This window comes from Xiphophorus maculatus, chromosome 3, assembly GCF_002775205.1.
Source record: "Xiphophorus maculatus strain JP 163 A chromosome 3, X_maculatus-5.0-male, whole genome shotgun sequence".
NCBI classification, from domain to species: Eukaryota; Metazoa; Chordata; class Actinopteri; order Cyprinodontiformes; family Poeciliidae; genus Xiphophorus; species Xiphophorus maculatus.
The window spans coordinates 4,104,862-4,131,758 of record NC_036445.1 but is presented as its reverse complement, the minus strand read 5'-3'; the positions used below and the strand labels follow the sequence as shown (position 1 = coordinate 4,131,758).

Genomic DNA, 26,897 nt, shown 5'->3' with positions numbered 1-26,897 from the left:
TCTTAGCAGACGGCCTCTGGCACTCCTACAATGGTCAGTAAAATACAGCTCCATCAACCACTTAAGGCTTTTGAAGGAGCCTAACTCCTGACCACCAGAGATAATTGGATTCCACCTTGGAGGAGAGGGAAAGGGAGGAGTGTGAATGAACAAAAATGGGGGAAAGGATCAGGACTCTTGGCTTTCCCCAGCAGTGAAATGGTGCTCTATTTTTCGACGGCACTGAGAGTCTGAGTGGAACTTCAGGGTGCTTGATTTCTGGGCTTCTCTGATCCGTTTCCATTACAAAAACTACAGTGATGGCAAAGAGGACTGAAGTTAGGCTGAAAAAGAGAATAATAGGGAGACTAAAATTAATTTTACTCAGAACTCTGAAGGGAGGACTTATGTTTGCTTGTTTTTGTGAAAAATGTGGTGATTGCTACTACAGTGCTGACCTGATTTATTGGGACTAGTGTAAATTAATCAACGGTAAATAAGGTTTTGATTGCAAAGATATAAGTTTACGCTAAAAACCTTCAGAAAAACCCAAGCTTGCATTTGAGCACACTTATTTGGTGGGGGTAAAACTTCAAATCTTTATTAAAAAACTCACTGCTGACCTCATTATTGGCACCCTTTACTGTCAATACTTTGGATACTCAATTTCTGCAAGCCAGATGTTAGTCCTTTGCAAAATATGGACTTTGTAAGGTTTTTAAAAGACAGAGTTATATTTGACCATTTCTTTTTGCACAATTTTCTAGTTCATAAGGAGCCCTGAGTCTCAACAGATTTTAAATCTGGTGTCTGACCCTAGTCCTACCCCTATTGACCATGGAAACAGTTTGATTTTTTTATTTAGTTATCAATTGCTGCTTTGGCAAAATTTTTCTGTCAATATTCTATTGATGCAAAATTATGACTTATTCTCAGTTTTCTGCCAGAGGTTGACAGGTTTTAATTCAAAATTTTGTATTTCCAAGAAACCACAGTATCATATCTAACAAGGTTAATAGAACATTTAAAAGACAAAAAAGCCCATAGCATCATGGATTCTCTGCCATAATTAACATTAGGTGGGTCTTTTATAAAAGATATATGACATTACCTTGTAAATTGGATACAAGTATTTGAAGCCCAGATATGGGCCACTTGCCTTGAACTTACGATGTCTGCAGCAAAGTTTAGAAAACTTTCAACTTTTAAAAGCATCAAGTAAAAATACTTCAGTTGAATCTATTTTAAAGAATTTCCGCTAATACTTTCTCCATCTGTAATTTTGTTAAAAAGAACACTCGACATGGATTGTTTTTCGTGTAAGAAAGTGTACTCAGATTACAAGGTGAATTTTCAAATGTGACAGTTGCCACTGTATTTCAGTAATTTAGCTACTCTAAACAGCTATATTAGATTTTTTAAAAACAATTTAAAATGCTTAGGAACATGTTTTTACTAATAATTTCATCAAAACAATTAAATTAGATAAGGATTGGTAAATTGACTTGATTAACATTCTGCAGACTGATTTGGGGACTTTAGCTGCATTTTGAAAACATTTATCATTATCACTGTAATAAACTGAGAGCTGATATTCATCACTTAGATTCATTAGGGAACAGTAATCAAGGTACATCATTGTCTCAGTTGAAAATAATTGCTCTAACAAAAGTGAGAGGGAAGCAGTCTCGGTCTGCACCTTTGAAAAGTTGACTTATGAAAAACGTACTGTAAAAGATTTTTGGTACATTATGCATTAAAATATTTGAAAAATAGTGTGCTGAGACCAAGCTGGAAGCAATTTATTCCCTTGAGAAAAACAAAGTTTTATTAAGTCATAACTCTTGTTTGGAAGTTTTGGTACAACACTTTTATGACTGTAAATCATTTATCATTTGTGCATCAGACCTATAAATCCTAGTATGTGCTGTCGCCACATTTTAATTCAGATTTAGATTCAGAAACGGTATTCATATCCAGTTATAGAGACTCAGAAGAGACTTATGTAAAACTAAAGAAACAAAAAATGAACAAAATGCCAATAACCATTTTTCCACTGATGTTAACTCCAACAAAAATATGTCTAATATTAATCTGCACTTGTTTGGCTGTCCAATACAAACAGTAACACCTTTGGCCTGTCAAAACATCTTGTGTTTTATCACAAATCCTTCTATGAACAGTAAACAGGATTTTGCCTGAGGTAATTACCCAAAGTCAAAGTGCAATGACGTACTAAGGTTACTAGTGGAAACCATGATGGGTTTTATAACTCAAGACAAACAAACAAGCGTGTAAGTACCAGTGATAAAGTAAAATAAAAAAAGGTCAGGCATTAACACCTACACTGTGCCAAAGTAAAGAGCAATACACTTGTCCCACATCTGCTGCCATGAACAAAGAGGCTGGTATATGCTGATCTGTTTTACACAGGTTATATGAGGCCCAGTTTAGGGAAGTACCACAACTTGTTGATGATTACTGTATCCCACTCCTTCCATTCTTGCATGAAAGAGTCAAAAAGTATCTCATGTCTATGAGCTTTTTGTGCTTCCTTGAGATATCTTGGCTGCTTTTCTTGTCAATATTTCACCACATTTGCATATGAACTTTGAAATTCACATACTTGATTTAGAAGGAAGATTTTTCTTTTGGTAGCTTCACAAAGAAAATTCAAGTTGGTATAGATGAATGAAAGCTAGCCCCCTGGCAAAAATCTTGTGAAATGTCTTTTGTGATGAAAAAGGGAACTTTGGTTCTTTTTGACTATTGTTGAAAAAAAAAAAGTAAAAAAAAAAAATTCTGCAAAAACGTTCACCTTGTCTAGATCTGACCTCAGCTGATTCTGCTTTTTCTCTGCATTAGAATAGCAGCCAAGGCATTTAATTTAATACCACTGTCCTCTTTGTAGGCATCATTGAAGTTAGTTTTAACATAATGAAATGCTATTTACTATGAGTATGACGTTTAAAGATAATCAGAACTTTTTCAGAAACTGGCTGAGTGACTCATTGACTGACTGTCTTTTGTTCTTTAAACTCTGAAAAGAGTCATTTTTTTAAAGAAAAGGATTATTGACATTTTAGTTTGATTTAGAAGCTCATGTCTCATCCTCCCATCACCTTTCTTGACATACAGTATGTTCAGGTTAAGTCTTTCTATTTTAAAGAATTGCATCTGAGGCTCTATTTGACAAAATGGCAAGTTTTTTGCTGTGTGGGTAAATGATGGAGCTCATGTTTGGGTGAGTCAAAGATCAGATCTGTGCTTCGGTTAAGATAAAGAAGGCGGCACCTGAAAATAATGGTGCAGCACAGTCTCACTGCAGCATGCAGGTAAGATCTCAGGAAACTGCAGACACACTCTGAAGGTTTCTGGGACTTTAAGCAGGTCCCTGTGACCTCTGAGGTCCTCCGGCTCCTCCTAATCCACAGCCTCCTGGTGTAAATTCGCACATCAACACACACACACACACACACCCCATCCAACTTAGATTCTTCTCCAGAATGCCCTCCCTGCAGTTTTCTCTGCAGTCTCTGAGTAATGGGGACAGATGGCTAGCAGCTTCTTGCTGTTTCTTTGGGCTCAACAACCCCCCATCCCCTATCTACAGCAACCCCTGGTCTCCTACAACTGATGGTTTGGTTGTAGAAACTCCCATGGAATAGCAATGTGGGCGCTATCTCATTCTCTGCTCGCTGAGGGGTTATGAGGGGGTAGAGGAAGGGAGGGAGGATGAGATGATGGGGGCGGCTAGAGAGGGAGGATTACTGCTGACAGAGGAGAAATGCTGTAGGCTTTCAAGTGAGGACAACCGCACAGAGTTTGTGATGCGGAGTTGTGTCTGTGTGTGTTTGTTGCAGGTGTGCATTCATGCGTGCTTTCCTTTTCTCCTGTTTACTTCTGTGTTTCTGTGGGTGTGTATGATCTCCACTGGGCTTGTCCCTGCCCGAGGTACTGTATTCTACTGTGCAGCATCACAAACAATACTTGTGGGAAGAAGGGCAAACACAGGTAGGAACACAGGAGAGGAGGGGGATCCGACCTTTGAGCAAGCCTATAGCTGACTGTACATACACCAGTACAGTTGTTTGTGAATATATTTGCTTGCTGTATAATTACAGTATGTTTCAGTAGTTGTTCACACTGACCTGTTTATTGTTACTATCCTGCTGCTTATCACTATCTACAAAACAACTTTAAAAACAAAACATCATCCAGCAGTAGACAGGGTGAGGGTGAACACTGCTGGAAACATAATGCAATAAAGCAAATGTCAAATATGGTTTGCCTTAATGTTGTTGAACAAAGTGCAATACATAAAGTAGCACAGAAATGTAAAACAACAGCAGAAATTACAAAATAAAAATTGTACAGATTAAAAACAGGCACTCTTCCAACAGGTGGGATCACTTGGTTCTATAGTTTAAATCAGGGGTGCCCAAAGTTGGTCCTCGAGGGCCAGTATCCTGTATGTTTTAGTTCTCTCCCTGGTTTAACGCACCTGGATCAAATGATGGCTTGTTAGAAGGCCTAAGAAGAATACTGACATGCTGAAAATGTTGTTGGTACTACCAAGGAGAGAACTAAAAAGTACAGGATGCCGACCCTCGAGGACCGACTTTGGGCACCCCTGGTTTAAATGCTATAGCTCTTCAAAACACTAAAGAGATAGCAATTTGTACATCTAGGTGAGCTGAATGACTAAGAGATACATAGAAAACATTGTGTCCATTAATTACGTCACATGATCAAATCAGAATGCTCTTGTTATACATCAATGTAAGGATTTGGTTTTTCTTTGTGTTAGGTTAGGTTTTTGTGTGTCGTTTTTCAGTTTATTGAGTCTTTGTGTTGTCCTGTCTACCCTTTGATTGTTCCCAGCTGTGTCTCGTTCCCCGATTACCCTCTGTGTATTTAATGCCACCTGTGTTCAATGTTCTTTGTCGGGTCCTTGTCGTATCTGTCTTGTCAAGCTGTCTGGTTAAGTCTGTTGCTACCGTCAATTGAGTTTCCAGTTGCTACCAGTTTTTTTAGCCTTAGCCTTCCGCTCTTTATCTGTGCTGCCTGGACTTTGGATTGTTGTTTTTTCTGAATTCATCATTAAATCATTGCTTTTTCATTTTCTACCTGGGTCCTCAGCGTCTGCCTCACCACTTCTCACCGCACATCATGACAATCAATGCAAGAAATAGATATCACTCTATCCAAAGCATAATATTTCAATTTTGTACAATTTAAAACCGAGTAACATTTAATATTGAACATTAAACCCTGAACCATAACATGTATTGTGTTTGTAGACCTGTACTTTCAAAATTACAGAGAAGAGATCCTAGCAGCGGATAGTGAGGGGAGCTGAGAAATTTAGTGGACTCTATCCTCCGTTCAGAGCTTAGCATAGTTATAGGAACACGAATTCTGTCAGAATCCTCACTCTCTTTCCTACTAAACAGTTCCCATCAGGCAAACCACACAGCAGCTTCAAAAGCTGAACCACTAGGCTGCTTCATAGGTTTCTGCCTTCAGTTGTTGAAAAGCTGTAGTTGGATGAGATGAAGGGACACAGCCAGGACAGGTTGCTTACCATCATAGGGGAACATAGAGACACACAACCATGCTCACGCACTCACACCGAAGGGCAATTTAGAGAGACCATTTACCTAACAGTCATGTTTTTATACTCCCAATTAGAGCTATAAAGTCTTTACACTTGACACTTTCCAGAGGCAATGCAGAGATTGTTTTGTCTCAGTCTGAACTGATAACAACAAAGATGTGAGCTTGTATGCTACAAAAACTGCACTCATAATATCAAGAATCATGAATTCAAACACATTTAGAAGCAAAAACGGTCAGATTTTAAGCCCAAAGTAGCCATGCGGCCAATGTGGTGCAGGCTGAAAGGGTGGATGAAGACAGATGTCGACAATTATAGGTGGTGCAGTGGGAATAATTATGTGTAATGTGCGGGTATTCAGGACAAAACATTAGGAGAAATGCAAAATGATTTAGGCAGGGGACAGAATAAACAGTTAGATTTAAGAGAGATGACACAGGGACAAAGGATAAAGAGATGGATGCAAGCTGAATGCTGATAAGCCTGCAGGTTGGAAAAGAAAGCATGGATAGACTTCAGCTGGCAGAATATGGACAGGGATGAGCGTGTAGACTGGGAGATAAAGGCAAGGGTGTTAACATAAGATATCTGGATGTAAAAACAAGAAAACAAGAATCAGTAGCTTACATTTCTGGTCCTTCCATGTGACTGTGGGCTCCGGCCGGCCGACAGCCAGACAATAAAGGTTTACATTCTCTCCCTCATTCACTGACACGCTTTTTGAGATGTTTACGATTCTTGCTGGCACTGAAAAACAAGATTTCACCATTAAAACCCGACCTCAAAATCACCTTTCACTCATAAATTATTGATAAGGCTTGGCCTTGCAGTTTATTAAGGTGTTAAGGTCTTTGCGTTTCAGACAGACAGGCAATCAGCTGATTAATGATCTAAGCCTGGGTGCTTACTGAACTGTGCAACAATATGGTCGACCATCTACTTAAAATGCAATAGATCTTTAAGCTCCTGCAAATGAACATTAAAATGCCCTCCTAACATCTGATCTCATTTCATCCTTAGCTGGAAAGAACATCTATTAGGTTACTCACTTGTTGGAGGAGTTTTTTTTCTTGTATTCCTTTAACATAATGACCCTAAACTCAAAGTACTGGTGCACTACATATGTTCTTAGTCTGATATCATGATGGACCTTGAATTTAAATGACCACGTATCATTATTTTTAATGAGCTTGGCTCAGAAATTTGTAACATCAACTGAGGATTTTCATGTTATGTCTTTCTGGAGTGGAAAGCTTGCAGTGATAAAGCACAGATTGCAGTGCTGCTACTGCTCGGGGGTATAATTATTTTGTGTACCACCAAGCTCTGACTTCAATTGGAGGAAACTTGGAACTGAACATAAACAGTCATCCTTGCCAGCTTTCAGATCCTGCAGACTTAGCTGCTTTTAAATGTGTTAGTAAAGTGGCTCATATTCACCTGTGACCAACCCTTATCATTTATATTTAAGCAAAATGTAACTAATATAGCTATCAGTAGTTTTAATCTGCTAGTAACGTATAACTATTATATGAATATAGCAATTTACCAGACCATAAACTGTAAATAGGGGGTGTGAGGCCCTCCTGGCAGTCCTGCATCAATACTTTGTGTCACTCAAGATCAGTCAGTTTCACTGCACTGAATTGCTGACGTGATGACTGAGCCTCAGTCATGAGCCTACGCTGACAGTCACTGTATTTAGTCAGACAGTTGGACTGCCTCCTGTGCATTTAATCTACTCAACACAGATGCTCATTCATTCGAAGCATGCCCAAAATTCTGTTTAAGGTTAATGGAAAGTTAGCAGGCTATAGAAACAAAATAAGAAATGCATTTAAGTTCTTCGACAGGACACCTTCATGTTCCGTGTCACCTGCTATGCTGTTTTCTGTTAGTGATTATAACCTAAATACACTGCTCAAAAAAATAAAGGGAACACTTAAACAACACAATATAACTCCAAGTAAATCAAACTTCTGTGAAATCAAACTGTCCACTTAGGAAGCAACACTGATTGACAATCAATGTCACCTGCTGTTGTGCAAATGGAACTTTGTACAGAACAAAGTATTCAATGAGAATATTTCTTTCATTCAGATCTAGGATGTGTTATTTGAGTGTTCCCTTTATTTTTTTGAGCAGTATATTTATATCATAACAATCTCTATCAATAATACCATTTATAATTTAGTTTAGTTGAAATACTTCCATTGGTATGAATTTCTATAATAATTCAGATACATTTGAATTACTCATTACAAAATATTACGTACAAGCTAAAATGAATAAATCAATACTTCCCATCTAATTTTTGTTAAACATTCCTTACCAAGTTGCAGCTTGACCACACTCTTTTTGAAGCTATTAGCAAACTTCTGACATATTTCTGGCAGGATATTTGAATAATGTTATTATCAGAAAGCTTATTTTTCTGGTCCTGACCTGTCCTTCAAGTGCAGTTTAAAGATTTTCAATAAGGTTGAGATAAAGATCAGGAAGTTTAAAGCAGTTTTCCATTTAAAAACCAAATTAATGTGTGTTTACTTTACACTCAGCAGTTACTCAGCAGTCAGTGTTTATTTGTTGTAAAACTCTGGTAGTAATGACCTCCTTGACTTTAAGAAGTGAAGCTTGGGATTTCAAACTTACAAATACTGTGTCATCTATCAAGCATGAGGGCAGTTTATTGTACTGTGTATTGGTTTAGATGTTATTTATACTGGTGGAAGAAGTTGACATAATGAAGAAAGATGGCCACATCTAAATTCTTCAACTTAACTTTAGCTTCAACGTGAATCCCAAACACTCATCAAAACAGGTTTTAGAACAGATAAAGCAGGCTAACAATTAACTTCTAGAATGATCCAGAGTTCAACCCTATTAAAAATGTGTGACATATTCACAAAAGATCAGTCCTTTCCTGTAAACCGACCAGTTTAAAAAAAACTTTACGATTGCTGATAAGACTGACCATAAATGTGAGTTGTTTGTCGGTAACTTGCTTAATGACATTTGATCAGATACTAATGGGTTGGTGTGCGTATATTTTGAGTTTACTTTACACATGTTTTCAAATAATAGAAAAAAAAATCTGTAATAAATGAATTCCATTTTGAAAAAAGCTAATTTAAAATGCATTCTGAAGAGTCAAATATTAATGACGGTCTTGCCTACAACGAGTGTATGATAAACCTTTCTTTTGCACGATATTTGCATAGCTAATATCTAAAATTGCAGTATACATAAAAAATGCAGACTGCAGACTATTAATCATTTATTACATTTAACTGCCACACATTAAAATTCAGTTGTCACATCTCAGCTGCTGACCTTGGACTATGAGGTAGACATGGGTGATGCGGGGTTTGTTGTTGGCCTGAAAGGTGCAGGTGTACGGTCCCTCGTCTGTTACTTGCACCTTGTCGATGAGGATGGAGAACTCCCTGTTGCTGGTGTTGACCAGCGTCACTCTTTTGTCCAGAGACCACTTATCAGTCCCCGTGAAAAGGATGTTTGAGCGGTTCAGCCAAGCTTTGTGGGTCACCTCCTCGTCGATCCGACATCTATTAGACAGCATAGTGTTAGTATTCTAACTTTTTACTACAGTAGAAGCTACAAGTCTTCTTTGGATATCGTTCTCATACTTATGAACAGTAAGAAACTGATTTTTATTTATTCATTTTTTTTGTCTATTCTTTGCAAAATACACGTATAAATGTCAACTTTCAAGTCTGGGCACAGATTGCCAGTTGAACTTAGGTCTGGACTTTTAACATGTTATCTTTTAAGACTGCCTAATATTTAACACCCATATCTGTGACCAGGTTTTCTGTTCCTGTTGATGAAAAGCATCACAATCATAATGTGGCCTCTTTCATCAGTGGCTTTCTTCTCATCATTCATCTACAAAGCCCAGAGTTTTGGAGTGCATAAAAAATAAGTTATCCCGTTACTGATGGTCCCACCTGAGTTGCAGCTCTCTGCAGCGTGTCACAATTACTTCTCTGGAAATAAGTGAGTTGAGCTACAGTCTTTCTATGTCCAAAAAAAGCATTAAACAGTGCTCCATGAGGTCTTTACAATTTTTATTGTAAAAATGTAGTTTCTTTCCACTTCACAATTATGTTCAACCTTGTGTTGGTCTATTACATAAAGCAAAGATAGAATACATTAAAAGTTTGCAGTTGCAACATAAGAAAAATGTCAGGAGCTGTATGAAACAGACTGTGTTTATAATGTATGCCTTTTAAAGCTTTCTGCAAAACCTTTTAGCATTGCAGAAGAACCCGACCTCCATTTTTCTAAAAATAATCCTTCTGTTGCTGTTTCGATGAGAATGAGTGAGCACTCTCTGTTCATTTAAGAAAAAATGCTGTGACTGCAAAGGAAACAGCACATCATTTACCTCATTATCATTCTCATCAAACCATTCAATGACCCTATCTGCTGAATCAGCATTGCTTTGTCTAGCAAAATTTTTTTTGCAACCTTTTTTCTTTAATTTGTCTTTAACTGTTCTGCAATGCACTCAAACATTTTATGCTGCACTCCTGGAGAAAAGGGATTGAAGTGATAACACATTTGGCTGTCTAAGACCAGTCATATGTCAGAAAACAGCTTGTGAGCAACACATTGCACGACAAGAGGCTGTATAACATTATTCACAGCTTAGTAATTTGTTTTGTCGGGAAGCAAATTTAGAAAACCTATTTGGTCTACAATTCAAGAAAGTAGATTTCCTCCCTAAATTAAAGTTAACAGCAATAAATTGAAAAATCTGTCAAACAAAGAGAAGTAATATAGCACTTTTTGCTGGAGCTGTGTAATTTGCTTTTGTTTTGTTGTGTGCAGCCTGACACAAATGCCAAAGCTTTGACATCTAGTGCTTAGCTTGGCCACTAGATGTCCTTAACCAGCTTCAACTAGTAAGAAACCAGCATACTGAAGTCCTCATGTTTAATTGATATGACCTGGATAAATATCTCTGAGGTAGATCACTTGCCAACTTACAGGCAGTGACACAATGCATAACAACCAGAGTACAAGTGAGCTTGGAAGTCTTCAACAAACAGACTGCAAGGCACTGATCTGATGTTCAGGTCGACATGAGACCTAAAAGCACAGCGTTCTTATCCTACTCATACAGATTAGTACACTGTTTGTAGCTTGTGGGTTTAAATGGAGAGACAATCTAGTGATAAATCCCTCCATAAAATTCATTATCTATGTACACACATCGTCTAATAATCTATTTTTAAAATTAATCACTTCTGCACTGATGCTGTTGCAATGAGACTGCATGCCCAGAGGAAATGAGCACCATAATAACATCAACTGAGCCTCATCTTAATGGGCCGCATCAAAGCCAACACAACAGCATTGTCTTAGGCATAACACAAGTATTTGTGCCACTTGGGCATAAGCAATTTGCATGAAAATAAAGCAGTCAAGTATTTTGTTTAACAGCTATGCACTGACCAACACAGACTATAACCAAGCAGATATGTTTTCATTATAAGTTGCGCTGATTAATCCGTGTCGCAGTCATCAACTCTAGAAATGTAGTTTACGCTTGATAATAAAGTCATTGAAAATGTAAGAATAACTTAGAATGAAAGAAAAAAAGTCGCACTGACAGAGCAGTTTTTGTTGCCTAAGTTTGTGCTTAAAATAAACCTCATGTATTTGACTTCACAACATCAATAAAGCAGCTTCAGGCTTCATGTCCTGATGACAATATAGATCTTGCTTCTTTGATTTCCAACTTTCGTGGAGACTTGCTGATGCTGACAAATATTGACAGAATTGTACTTGGCTTCACAACACCATGTTTGATTTTAAAGTAAGGTTGGCTCTTCTTTCAAGGGAAAAAGCCTGGTACTAAAGGACAAATTTGTTCATATTTGTTAGAGATGTGAAGACTCAAAGGTTTAAGTAATGTTGACTGAGGACTTTTTGGTATTGCTGAGTGTACTGCCAAGCCAGGTCACAGCCAGGGGAAAAAAGCAAGTTGGCTCTTTTCCTCCCCTCAGTTGGGAGTCAGGGAAAGCTGTGATTTCTACTTTATCACGCACAGTAAGATAGGTGTGGTTTGGACAGAGAGGCTGTTCACCCATCCATGGACAAGGACAAATTTATTGACTCCTCTGAGAAGGATGGACCAAACGCTCTAAAATAAATTATTTGTTATGGCAGTAGCATAGTATCACACTAAAACAAAATCCAACAATTTATTTAAGGAAAAGGTATCCAGAGATGAAAAAATTGTTTTTGATAAAATCACCATTGGCATTTTATGAAATCTTCCCCAAGGTATAAATATTACACAGTGCAAGATGAGTGCATCTTGCACTGTAAGTTATTCTTATAAATTGAGTTTGCCCGTGATCAGGATGGTGAAGCTGCTGTCATATTTTTATCTTGCTATGCATGCTGGCATACCTCAAAACAAGTCTTAAATGCATTAAACATGTGGAAATAAAATTATGTGGAGCGTTAAGTCCTGTCATGTTAACTTGCTTGTACTGAATATTGTTGTGTCCTACTGCGTCAGGTAAGAGAAATTACATTTGTCCTGTTGTCACAATCTTCTTTTGTTTCCTTGGAAGACTTTATGAGCTGGAGATGAAAGCTCATAGTTTATCAGCATCCCCAAGTGGTCAAATAAATATTAGCTTGCCTAGTTAAAAAGTAGATCAGAATGCACTTTGAGTCGCTCTGAGCATTTGGCATGGCATGGTGAATGAATCTGCACCAGTACAGAGAATAACTGTGCATAGCACAGCATAAGATTGTGCTATGCTTTTTGTCAGTTTCACAGCAGTGGTTTCTACCAGTTCAGGATTTGGATGCACATGCCAAAACATTTTGTAACTTGTCTAAAATAATCCACATAACTTGACTTAGTTGGTAAGTAAGGAAGTGGAAAATAGATAAAGTTTATTTATAAAGCATATTTTACTGAAAAAAAGTCACAAAGTGATGTACAACATAAATCAAATTTGAAACAAATATAAACATACACAATTAAATTAATGAATAAAAAAGTTTTCCATTGTTTTTTAAAAGCACTGATAGAGTTTGTAGAACAAAGTTTTAAAGTCAGACTGTTCCACAGCTTAGGAACTACAGACCGAAAGGCCCAGCCTAACTTTGTTTTTTAATCTAATAAGAGGAAAAACCAGGACATCCAGGGCGTGGCACAAAAAGAAACAACTAGCTCTGTTTGTGGTTAAAACAAAAGACATATATATTATTATGAGCCTGGCCAGTTAGGGCCTTGTAAGTGAATCCAGGTGTTTTAATCTTTTGGGATCCAGATAGTAAAATCTGAAGTGATATGAGTGCATTTATTAAACTTAGAGAGAATTCTGGTTGCTGTGTTCTGAATGGATTGCAGATAAAACTTATGATTTCAGTAGAAGTGTGATAACAGAAATGCTTAATAAATGTTCCAGAGATCCACTCCAGAGACCATATGTTAAAAATATTTCTTAAATAAAAGAAGCAGGGAGGAGAAACTGATCAGATACAAGTCAAAGTGAAGAAAGGAATCAACTCTAATTTCTTACATTAGCCTTAGCTGCTTCATGAAAAAAGCTAGTGTCTGACAGATTTAAGAATGTAGATGACTAGTGTTCAAACAAAGAAAAAAAAAATGCTGAAGAGCAAGTCAGTGATGTGAGGGTGGACAGTCTATCCTACCAGTACGGTTTGAAAGATGTATACAGTTGGATGTCATCTGCATAGATATAACAGGAGGTGTAAGATGCATTTATTTCAAGACATTCAGCACATCTTTGCACATTGGTGTTGCCTATACATGAAGTTGGCACTTGAATTTAAAAGTTTAACATTATTCAATTAGAAACACAGACAGAGCTAAAAATAATTGCACATTTTAGGACTTCTAATTGAGGTTATGAGACACAGACTTGGCAATTAAAGATGCATGACAGGCAGTAGAAGGGCAAACATGGTTTTTTTATGTAATCAGTTGGTGCAGGTGTAGGATCAGGAGTTACCTCAAAGTGACGCTTTCGCCTTCCAAAACTGTAATATTGTCCGGCAGGTGGCTGAATTCTGCTCCGAGCACATTGGACCCTGCCAAGAGAAATGAGAGAAGAGTGCAATGAGCATCCAATAATGACACTAGACGCTCCACGGCTGCTCATCAATCTCAGCTCAGGTGTTTCAAGATTCAATACTTCAACTAGTAATCTGCAGTACGGATGTGTCCTGCATCCTGCTCACTTACTTCAGAAGGAAAAGTAATAGCTGTACAAAACAAAAAGAGAGCCATAACGTCTGCACTGACCCCCATACTTGAATAATAATTCGGTTTTACCCAGCATTCTGGTGGGATGTGCGTTCATTGAACAGCACTGATAATGAGCCAAGGGAAGAGGATTCACGCGGAGCTGCCGGAGCGTGAAATGAAGGGACAGCAATGGTAACAGAAGGGATGCTCATCCTGCCTACCAATACACACACAGAACCGGAGCACACGCACGGAAAAGCACAAACGTATACTATATCACCAACTCTCACAAGAACAAACACATCCTGGAAGCCATTAGCTGAAGTGGAAAAACAAAGTTGGCATCTCTGAGTGTCTTAGTCAGGCAAAAAAGAGAGAAAAGATTTAAATAGTTGGCATAAATTCTGTGCTAAAGTTCATTGGAGACAAAACATTTATAAGATGGGTGTGATGTTGTATGTCAAAAAAGGTAGCTCCCCCTGTAGGACAGGTGGCACTCTTTATTCTAACTGCTGAAACACAACAGGACACTGAATAAGCTGGCTCATGTGCTCAGTCAATCTTTGATAATCTTTTATTCCTTCTTCCCATAAGATGACCTCAATATCTCAGTAGGCTTTTACTGGGACCTAGCCTTGAGGTTTAATAAATGGTGACTTTATGAAATAAAGCTGCCGCGCTGAAGTGTTAAGAAGCACCTCAAGGTTTGTTAAGTAGAAGTCAGCGACACGTTCAGCATGGCAGATGAGAACTTGCTAAAGATGAAAGCCAGAAGTAATGGCAATGCACATCTAAGAAGATGAGAACTCTGGGTTTCAAATTAGACATGGGTTTTTGAGGAATCATTATTTGATTACACAGAATAATGAGAGAGGGTTTCATATTATAATGGGCATCTTGCATCAGTAATCAAAAGGTTCTTAAAAGCATAATAAGAAGTACTTCTACTGATACTAAAGAACGACTTATAATTTCTTAATAAACACAAGCTATCCTTTGACATCGAGACAAACAAAATGACAGTATAGTGCCTTGTATAAGTACTCTCACCCCTCAAGCTTTTTTACAGGAAAAGGAAGCTGTTTAGAGTTGATGGGGAAGTGGACCGAATCACCGGGTAATTATGGAAGAATACCCGTTAGAGAGTAAAACAGACTTGGAACTGGGATAGAGGTAGAAACATACCCAAAACATCACAACACAGTAGGTATTAATATAAGGGGCCTAAATACAAATCCAGACCACACAGATTTCATCTGCATCAAATCTATCATGTTGCTTCAATTCCACATCTGTGCTAACTAAAATTATATAATAATACACTGCTGTTTTTAGCTTGCATTGTGACAAAATGTGAAAAACATTTGAATACTTTTGTAAGGCAGCGTAGATGTTTAAAATAATAATAAAAAAATGTTAAGGAATAAACATAAAGGAGCCAGGAGATACATTTTCTGTCACCATAGTAAGATTGTTTACAACATAGAGTGACTGAGAGTGTGTTTTCCAGAGTGTCATGCTGTCAACAGATAAAAACAAAGGTTGGGTATGTGTGCGTGGGAAAATGGTGGTGGAACGGAGGAAACAAAAGCTTGAGGAGAAGCTTCATGGTGAGATTTTATGGCTCTTTTGTGTTTTTGTAAATGTAAATTAGGTTTGGCTTGCCTGTATGGATGGAGCGTGGTACTGAAGGCTATATGCTTGCATGTGTAATTGTATATTCATGTGTGGAATGACTTGTGTGTGTTTCATTCCGTGCGATGCTCATGGCAGATGCTGGGAGTGATTGTGTATATTCTTGTTTGCGGACATACCAACAGAGAGAAAGAAAACAGGACAAACTAATGACGCCTCGGAAGAAAATTGGCCCTGAAAATCTCTCACTAAAAGCTGTAATCGCATTAATGGCTGCTGCTGCTGTTGCCACTACTGCTGCTGCTGCTATCTAGGCTGGCCAAAGATCTGAGAACTGGCTCCAACCCCAAAAGCCTTGAAGGAGGGGCATGGTACATTAGCAGCTTCGTTTGACATTCAAAAATGCTCACAAGTTTTAGGTTTTCTTTCTTTTAATACTGTGGAATAATCCTGCAATGCTTAACCAGAGATCATCCTTCCTGCTTTTTAGTTGTACCTTTAAAGTGCTTTGTACTCCAGACACCAGCTTTATTTGGGTTAATTTAATTCAGTTCCAGAGCTTGGAGACACGTGTGACACGCTGTCATAAAAACATCTCACAGACGCAATTATAGCCACAGACATAAAGAAAAGATGATCCCTGTAATAAAATATAACGCTGGGGCAAACACATTCTACACACACAAACATACCCTGCACGCGTTTTGTTAGAATGAATGATAAATGCAAACTCCAAACAACACTGCGAAGGTTACAAACCAGCAGGGGGGCTATTCCCATTTCCCTACTCAATTCCCAGCTTCGCAGCTCGATTGGCACCTCAAATTCTAAGACATGCATCACTCAGTCTCCTCTCTTCCAGGCGCTGCATAGCATGATAACCAGGTCAACATATATGCCACGTACTCCTCTTTCTCACACTGAATCACTGGACAAATCACAGACAAGCCTGTTTGAATACACACAAAGAATGACGCAAGCTGCCACATGTGAAAGAATCCACTGTGACATCAAAATCAGAAAAGATTCCCTTCATATTTCTTATTGAAAATAAGACACATACACACATATACTTTTAAGTGAAAATCCCCACTCAATGATTCATGCACTCACCTGCAGCACTGTATAACTCCTTCTGACCTCTGCCACTCTCTCTGAATGCATCAGTGAAACAAGACCTGTATTTCAGCAATGGGAAACCACCTCTGTCCTCCCACAAAGGTGCCCTATGAAAAATGCTGGGATTTCAGTAGCTTTTGTACCTGAGATTTCCTTACAAAGTATCATGCAGTTCCGTTGTGAAGTTTACATGGACTGATCATAGACATGAAAGTCACACACTAGGTCTTAAATGAACTGTTTGAACCAATTTAGGACACTATGACTACAGAACAAATATATAATAGTCACAATTAGCTTGGCAGGTGTATGTTGCTGTGATAAAATCATTGAACACTAGAGGGATAAGGATGCCGCTGTGTGTTAACATCAGTAAAAACATTTTTGTATATTAAACATCATACAGGTACAGAGTTCTGCATTTTTATAGATGGTTTTGTTGGTGGTTCTCAATAGAAGTGAAGGACCAATGATAAAAATACACACACAGTGTCAAGTTTAGATTTTTATACAAGCTTTTAACTGGAAAGGGAAATTTTACAGATATGCTTATGAGACAGATGACCTCAAAGTATTTTATTTAGGTTGGAAAAAAAACCCTTGACGTCAGTGGTTTGTTAGGGTGTAAATTTATTAAAGCCAAATATTTACATCAGAGACAGCGTGTGAGAGCATTAGCAAAGATTGCTAATGCTCTATTTTCCTGTCAGAGTGAATTAATACACAAGAGTTACTGCCTGAGTAGAGTGGTTGGTCAGTGCATACAGGCTGGCCAGTGATGCACTTACAGGAAATGAGTGAGACCACTTAGTCTTCTCATCTTTCTGAGAATATCAGTCTGTATTCTCAAAAAATATTTCAATTAAACAAAAAAAAAAACAACTTTGAAGTATGTTTAAAAGCCCATAAAATGTGGATTTATAGGTCATTTCATGCAAATCTGCAGACCAAAATGACAAGAAACACTATTTATGTAATTCAGTATCAGTATACTGAGAAAGTAATCATTTAAAATCAGATATTTTACTCGTATTAAACTAGTGCAGAACAGGTGTATGTGTGCCCATGGTTGCATGTCCTGTACATTTCTTTGTTGCCTTGTCCAAGGCGTACCCCACCTCTTGCCCAATGACTGCTGAAGGTAATCACCACCCCCTCATGCCTGCAAGGAGAAGCGGGTATACACAGAGGATGGATGGATGATCTCATGCCATCCTTAGATAGAAAACATACCAACTTGCCTTATGAATTGAGTTTGACTAGAATCTAATTGAAATGCAAATAATAATTATATAAAATTGATTTTATATTCCTCTGTATAAACCAGACATTTTTGTCTTGTACTTGAGACAACCTTTGCTATGCATTGGTGCTATGTACATAAACTGAGTTAAATTGACTTGAACATTCATTAGCCAGTTTGAGATTGTTTTTATTTATGTGGTATTTCGTTGCAACAGAAAATATAATGAAAAGACAACTACAGAAATGGCAGCTGAAGATATTACATAATTGTTTTTGCCCAGAGTTGTTTATAGGTTTTCTAAATGAATGAGAAATATGAACTAACAGGCAGTATAAAACAATATGTAATCATAATTTTTCTGAATGACAGTATGTCTGCAAACCAACATTTGTCAATAAAATTGACTGCACATTACAAGAAATATCAAGAAGTGAAACACTAATGAGGCCAGACAGCAGCCACCAGTTTCATACTGCAAAAGCAAAAACATCTCTGTCACCTTCAGCAGTCTTTTTGTTTTTTTAGCCTTAGATCACTGTCTTAAATTCTCATTTTCCCTGCTCTCTCCTGGGTTTGGCAGACAGGCTGAACTGCACCCACCAGAATGATTCAGGAGTCTTGGCCACCAAAAGGGAGTATGCTTGCCAACAAGGAAGCTTAAACCATCACTCTAAATGGGGAAACACAAAATGAAAAGACTGTTTTCTTTGCTATTTTATTACTCTTAAAACAAAACTGAGAGCAAAACCTGGCTAGTCAACATAAAAAAAAAAATCTGACAACAAATGATAAATACCAATGTAGAACAGAGCTGGAGAATGTTTCTGCCGAACACCGCAGTGGCCTCTCATGTTGTTGCCCACCAACATATTGAATTTCCCCTCTTGCTGCTGTCTACAGCAGATACAGTCTGGTTTGGCGAATGGTATCTCGTGTCCTTGCCACGACCTGCTTTGCACACAAATGGAACCTCCACCAGTGGCGCACACACAGACAGGCAAAAACGCTCATATTCAGCCAAGCACCTCAAGCTTTTATCTGCACAAAGTTATGAACCTCAAGCCTAAATTTGACATCATTAAAAAAAAAGCAGGGATAGCAGGCAGACAATAATGCATTTTATTATTCACTGTAAAGCAAGTTTTTTATTGGTTATTCAGCTCTGCTATATACAGAGAAAGCAAAAACATACTTGGCTCATCTGATGATAATGTTTTATCTGTCACTGGCCTAGACATTCAACCATTATCCCATCACTTGCATTTTATTTTATTTTTGTCTCTAGAACACTTTTTCTTGTCTGTCAAAGTGTTGCAAGGCTGCTTGTTCCTTAACCACCAGACATCTTTTATATGATTTGTATTATCTTGTCTTTTACATGAGCCTGTTTGTAATTGCACTCGCTATAGGCAGAAATTTGTGCATAGCACTCTTTTGAGCTGCACAACTACCTCAAAAACTCCTTGAAAGCCTGCTTTTCTACTGTTTATCTGCATCGCATTGCCCTTGACTATCACATAAACATATGGAGAATGGGACGCTACTTCAGAAAACATGATTGGTGTCATGACGGATAAGACGCAGACGTTATAATGGAACCCATAACAATAATCTGTTTGAAAGAGGTTTGCCGTGGTTTTTGAAATTAAACAGAGAAGAAGAGCAGTGCAGCACAAGGTGGAAGGGAGAGGTGAAGATAGATAACCAGGGTGAGGTGAGGACCTGAAAAGGAAAGTCACTGAGAGGATGGAAAAGCTGTAATGGAATAGGGAATTATGAGGTAATGGTAACCACAGTCAAAGCAGCAGGGGAATCTAAACCGACATAATAGTGGTATACTGACCTTCCATTTTATTAGGTACACCTGTTCAATAGCATGTTAACTAATCAGCCAATCACATGGTAGCAGCACAATGTATTGGGACATCAACACATGGTAAAGCTGACTAGTCTGAATATATATTTTTAAAAGCTGCTTTAATTGAATTTTTCTCCAAAAAGGAGAACATATCTTGTGAAGGACTATGACAACGTTAACAGTAGGTCAAATAGTCACTCATTACAATCAAGGTATGAGGACCATCATCTCAACATACATATTGAAACTACGTCAGACAAAAATCACACATTGCTGCCAGCTAAGGACAGGAAACCAATGGTAAAATTCGCCCCCAAAAAAAGTAGTAACAAAAATGTTGACACATGTGAACATTTTGAAGTTCAGGTGGAATTGTTTAAAAGCAACTAGCGTCCTCCTCTTTGTGTGACAGGTCTCAGTTTTAAAGGGCACCTTTGGGATGCAAAATGGAGATTTGCATCATGCATATGCATTTGACAAACACCCTGCAACTGTGTGGTGATATTATGTCAATATGAACCAAAATCTCAGAGTAATTTGTCTGGTATCTTGTTCAAACTGCACTTCAAAGAATTAAAGCAGTGCTGAAAAAGAAGGGGTACAACCAGGTACTCGCAAGGCTTACCAAATAAAAATAGCCTGTGAATATAAATGGCAATGAGGAAAGACACAATAGAAAGCCATCAATATGCTGTGGTGAGGATAAAGTGCTGCTGGAAAAGAGAACAAATCACAGAGAGACACACCCGCATAATTAACACCGGCATACTGCAGCCAATTAAATATTTACAGGGGCCCTTCCCTTCGACACCTTGATGATGAACAGAAGCAGCCCAAGAATTATCAGATGCCAGAGCTGCAGGCAGGAGACAAAGGCGTTGGAGATGAGGGATTAAACATTAACAGGCACCGATATCCCTTTCTCTTCTATGTCTGATCCCATTAACTCTGGACAGCCAAAATCCAACCCCATGTCCACCTCTCTTCCTGCCCTCATTTTTTCTAACCACCTTTTCACTTCAGTACTCATTCAACCCCTCTATTGCCTATGTATAAAACCCCAGGTTCCCCTCCTTGGCTGCTTCCACCCTCGGTACCACCTGTCAGGGACAGAGCAACAGGAGAGCAGGAAGAGAGTGATGAGCAAGTGGCGAGAAACCACCTGGATGCCTCGTGCAAACAGCTCAACAAGACGAATATAAGGGTCGCTTGCTTTTCACAACTGCTTGTGAGGCAAAATGGATGTCGGCAGGATTCCACTTGACAGGAAATCTAAGAAATGTCAAAGAAGTCAGGGTGGATGGATTGTTTTGAATCTGTCTGATAATGTCATTTTTTCCTCCTACAGTAAATATGCTTTTTTCCTTCGGATGAATTTAGTGAAATAGCAAAATCAATTGTACTTTGTTACAGTGATTTATTCTGCCATTATAAATGCTGCACTGGGACTGTTCAGATGCATCAAGAAGTTTGGCTTGACATCTCATTGCTTGTCCCTCAAGGTCATTTTGTTTGACACAGAAATAATGCTTAACTCATCTAAATTTTTGAATCATGATGTAAACAAATGCAGCACATTACAAATTTGTGTCTTGCCAAAGATGTGACATTGGCTTCTTTTCATAGTACACATGCTGCAGCCACAATTCTGCCTCTAGTCACTTCCTCCAACGTAGCATCTTTCCCCCTTCCTCCCTGGCTCCCTCCTCCTCCCACCTACTAATCCCTCTTCACACATCAATCAATAGAGGACTGCAGAGTGCACAGAGCCATACAGTACTCAATGCAGCAGTTGTACAACTTCAATGGGCAGCCACAGATCTTTACCACTGAATCAAGCATGGCTAGGGAAGAAAAACCCAAGCGCACTAAAACCTGGGACGAGCCCTGCTACGCTTTCTTTTACCCCCTATTTTCCCTGAACTGACATCTAAACCCCTTAGCACTCTCGAAATCAATATCGTAGTTAAACTGTTACTTCCTTTTCCCGGTGAGTCCACTCACAGACACGCGTGCCCGCCTGCCTTACACAAGACCCTGTAGACTCCCTTAAATACACCCTGTGCACTGGTAATTTGACAGATTTGTGGGTTAGTGTTGACACTGCTTTAAAAAAGAAGCACACACTGAAAAAGCAACCAAATGGAATATAATCCCAGCTACACAAGAAGCCCAATAACATCAATAAGGCATAAAGAACATCAGGTTAAATGGTGATTAGGTCACCCAGCCAGCCAAGACAACAGAGGCCTCAATAAACTACTGACACCATAGGCACCAGAAGGTATTACAGGTATCTGCACACAAATCCATTTAGGAATGTAATGTATTAAAATATTACTTAAAAGCAAAAAACAAAAAGAAGAAGAAAAAAGAGCTAAAGTCCTGTTTCCATTAATCGGTTGCAAAGATCAGTTTAATATTCAGCGAAATGTAGGGGTTAATATGGAGTCAGTGAGTACAGCGTGTTTAAACATGACTCACCAGTTTGATAAATTTCATTCACAACAAATGTAATCACAACGCGCTTTGCAAGACAGGTTCAATTCATATCCAGAAATGTACAATAAAACCAATCCAATACAGTCTAGTCTTAAGGACAAATTCAGTATTAAACAAAAAATATAGTTTTTACAGCATTATGGTACCATTGTGGTGAAAATAATATAATTATTTAGAGTATGAATATTAATATAATATTAATATTCCTATAATATACTAATAAATAGGAACATTTACTCCTATTCTAATGCACAGATGAGCATAAGGAGACAAAGAGAACAATAGAAAACTATTTATGACACTGATTTTAAGTAGTTAGTAAAAAATACAATCCTGATTAAATCTCAGCTTTAATCAGTAATACCAATTAAAGGCAGCTTCAACTAAAACACCAGAAAAGCAGCACATAATTCTAAAGCACAATGTGACTTTGAGCAGATGCACAAAGTGGCATAGGAAAAAAAAAACACTTGTGATGTTAAACATTATTGTAAGCATTATTGTTCGGGGGTATTTTGCCAATGGCGAGCCACCTGTTGACTTCATATTTAACTAACAGTCTCATGTAGATTGTTACAAACATTTACTTCAAAAATCTATTTTATAGTATTGAAATGTCAAAATATTTCTTTTCCTACAACCCACTATCCAGGTGGTGTCAGCATTTGAATTTGTTTCTTGAAACAATGCTCCGCTCTCACATGGAAACAATATTCCTCTTGAGTGATCTGATTGTGTAAAGACAGCACTAAATCAGAATTGAACACACTCAAGATGCCTTGAGCACAATTTTCCTCTGACTGGGTTCTGAAGTCAGCAAAGGTTTAGTGGTTTTGAATGTGATCCATCCTGGAACACATTCTGGGACACATGCAAGAACCACTGGAAGACTGTCACTCAATAATGAAATAAAAATTAATTTAGTAGATTATGTAATATTTTGTAGATTATGCTACTGTCAGTAATTGACTACTACTGAACAACAATTTAGATTTTTATTGGAAAAGTTTTTTTTTAGTTCAAATCCTTAGACCCTCTGCTATCACTATGTTTAGAAAATATTTTTGCAATGCACAAAATCTCTGTATATGTAGAATATTTGTTCAAAATGTTACGGATCACAGTGTGCAATAACTGATAAAGTTATGGAGAAGAGCTGTCAGCTGTTTCACTGCTCTTATTTTTTTAAGGGTTAAACTCTCTCCATGGTGAGATTGGTAATGGCTCTCTTGTATCACATCTGTTAAGCAACACAGGACAACTTAAGTAGTTTGTTGCCAAAATAATCATAAAAACTTGCATGAGAGGGCAATAAGTTACATTGTAACTTAGTAGAGTCAGCATCCAATAAATGAAGGTCATCGGTCATCAGTACAGCCGTTCAGGCTTTGATTGCCAACTTATTGACCTTTGCTGCATTTTTTCCACCACTCTTGCTCTCTGTCAATTTCCTTTAAAGTTACTTTGAATGAAAGCTACAAAGAAAAGAAACTGAGATGAAACTTGGATGTTTTGATTTCTGAAGAATTATGTAATACAAAAGAAGGAAACGTTACAAACCTATTGATTACTAAGTTTACAGCTCTCTCTGTGACAAGACTGTTTATTAGAATTTCATGTGATACAAGTGTGATCTAATGACTAAGGATGGAATTCAGTGTGTGGTGTAAATGTTAGTTGTAAGGCTTGTCTATTTACACCCAGATGAGGTAGGGTGTATATTGATAGCAAATCTCACCTCACGCTTTCACCTTAAAATTTACACTCTTACATGAAAATGGCTGCCTTCAGATGCGCAATTATACAACTGCACATCTTTGAAAAGCAGATGTAGACCCTCCTGCATAGCCAACAAGAATGTAGTGAGTGGTTTCTGCATGGTAAGTCAACAAAAAAGACTTATCTTTTCCAGCAGCCATTATACAGTGCATACACTGGTAAAACCAGCTGACCAAATGTGCTGGAGCTCATCTTGGATTGCAAGGTAATGACTCAGTGGCCATTGTGACTTAACAATCAGGAGCATTTTGAAAAGGCTACTTTTCCAGACACCAAAAGTAATTCACTTATTGCCAATAAACCTCTGGCTGTTTCTTTTAAGTGCTTGGGCTGTTTTTAAAAGCAGTTGAGTCCCAAATGGAAGTATAAAAACATGCAAAATATGAATTTTGCATAATAGTTTCCCTTTATAGCCCAGATTGTGATTTATGAGACCTTTATTTCAGCTATGAAAATACAAAAAGGAAGTGTTTCAGTTCTTTTTTCCATTAAGGACCACCATAAATTTAGATAAAGTCTCTGGAGCCCACTATATTGTGTCATTCTGTGTCATGAGCTAAATGAATGGAGTCGCTTCACAATTCAGAGTAAAAGTTCAGGGGGATACATGGAGGATTATTCTTCTATTTGCCAAAAGAAAAGTCTGCTTCCTCCCTAGCATCGTACCGAAGTGTGTTTAAACCAGTATCAGTATGAGAGAAGATTTTTGTGGTTTACTGGCTTTCTATGTGATTTTGACTTGTTAGGCAGTAAACTGGTAGGAAGTATTGAGGATATTTGTTTTCAACTTTTTGGTTAAGATTTATATGAAGTAGAGAGGTAAATGCATGACTTTGCAATATGTTTGATGCCATTTTTGTTAGAATTTCCCAAATGAGGATTTAACCCATTGACTGAAAAAGTGCACTTACCACAAGCAGTTGTCTGCATCTAACTGTCCAACTATATTTGGCTTTTCAGGTTGCCAGTTGTACCGCATGAAAACCTTTAGTACAATCCTAAAAAAGCTTATACTCTTATGCTTTTTAGAAGGACAGTCTAAAAAAGTAACTCAATTCTTCTTTTACCACAAATTACATACATCTTTTATGCATTTCTTCAGATTTCAAAACCTACTTCACCATTTTCACAGTTCACTTATAAACAACACTGACCAGCGCAGAATTTTACTTCATTGAATCTACTGCTAAACTATGAAGAACTGCCAAATTTATACACTTCAAAAAGTATAAAACTCTAAATAGTAACATTTAGTCCACTACAGGCCTCTCTTTGTAGGTTGTTGTGAGACTAAACAAGTGGCCACATTTCTACACAGTAGCAAAGCTCATACTGTATAATATACTTGAGCTTTTTAGAGGCTACAATAAAAACCGCAATTACCAGCCTGTGGTGACAGGTGACAAAGAAGTGTAATAGCATGGGCGCCATTCTATTTTAAAGGGACTATTGCCCATAAAGTGGAGTCAAAGGGAATGAGGCATGAAAACGTTAGTTGAGTGTTTGGGAAGTATGTGTGTGAAATGGATGAGGAGACAAGCTGACAATGGTCATTTATGGAACACTTGAAAAGTTGCTCTAATGAGAAAACAGAGTTTATGATGAGAGATGAGGAGTTAGAAACTCTCTTGTTAATCTGGCCATTAATTTGGGAAAGAAAAATCATGCAATTTCCATCAAAGCCAAAGTTATAATGTACTGAAAATGTATTCAGTGGATTCCAAAGAAAGTCTCCAGTTATTATGGAGCTAAATAAAAGATTTCATTTGGCTCTTTGTTTCACATTTTTTCCATGCAAGAGCCTTACAGCCACCACTACTGACTTAGCTTATTAATTTTTCCACCGACATTCATTTCTTTCTGATGACATATTTGTGTGGAAAAATGCGAAACATGTAATAGCAATAAGACCGGTTAATTGTAATGAGTGAATGGAGGGCAATTAGCGGCTGTCTGAAGCAGCAATGCTAATGAGCAATCTAAAATAAGTCATTCTCTGTGGCTTTTGTGAGCAGCAAAACAAACAACGTTTAGAAAACTGGAAAAGCACTGCTAATTTCATATTAATTTAATCTCCAGTGAATCCAAAAGGAAATATGCCAAAAATGTAAGATGCAACATGCACATAGGTAATTGTTCATAATGTATGCACAAAATCTTTAACATGTTTTTTTCCCCACTGGTTGTTTGGTAATGTTAAGGTTCAACTTAGTTTATTTGTGTGTCTTAATGTTTTCTAGACCACTAGGCTGCTTGTCCTGGGGTCCTGCTACTTGCATCACAGGGGGTTTGGTAAGAGCGTGTCGATGAAAGCACAAGATCCAAGTGGGGAGGAAAGGATGCAGGTGCAAGGTGCAGGATAAAAGTTGAGAAATAGTCTAGGGGCCAGAACAGAGAAAAGGGTGAAGACCAGTGCTTGGCGATAAGGAGCTGCAGGGATAGTTCACAGCAGTAATACTTGGTGCAAACAAGAAGTCTTACTTGGGGAAATAGAAATGTGCTAACTCCTTTCCTTTGCTGCCATGTCCTTCAAAAGCATTCATATCCCTTAAATATTCCTTTTATATTTCAGCTTCAAGCTTCATGTTTTATCGAGGCTTTATGCCACTGGCAAGGAGTAGGCAATCCTGGTCCATGAGAACTGTTTTTCTGCATGTTTTGGATGTTTCTGTTACCTTGCAGTGAATCCATTGGACATTAGAAGACTCTAGTAGAAATAGGTAAAAGCTTTGGAGTTGTTATGTAGGCAGAGGATAATTGTAAACTTGGACTAAAATGATGTAAGGCTTTGAAATGCTGGAAATTATTATACTTTGCTCAAAATCACAACTTTATATTTAGGGTTGTTGTTCTTATGGAAGATAAAGCTATGACCCAGTTTGGAATCTTCTGCAGC

At 37.9% G+C, this 26,897-nt stretch overlaps 1 protein-coding gene across 1 annotated transcript in view; it reads right to left on the bottom strand.

The window, feature by feature from the left end:
* iglon5 (IgLON family member 5) overlaps window positions 1-26,897 on the bottom strand; it is a 150,732-nt gene that overhangs the window by 14,978 nt on the left and 108,857 nt on the right. Inside the window, exons 2-4 of the mRNA XM_023331025.1 lie at window positions 13,627-13,705; window positions 8,933-9,165; window positions 6,227-6,346 (exon numbers count right to left, since the gene is read on the bottom strand). Coding sequence (XP_023186793.1) covers window positions 6,227-6,346; window positions 8,933-9,165; window positions 13,627-13,705 — 432 coding nt within the window. The remainder of the gene's footprint in view (window positions 1-6,226; window positions 6,347-8,932; window positions 9,166-13,626; window positions 13,706-26,897) is intronic.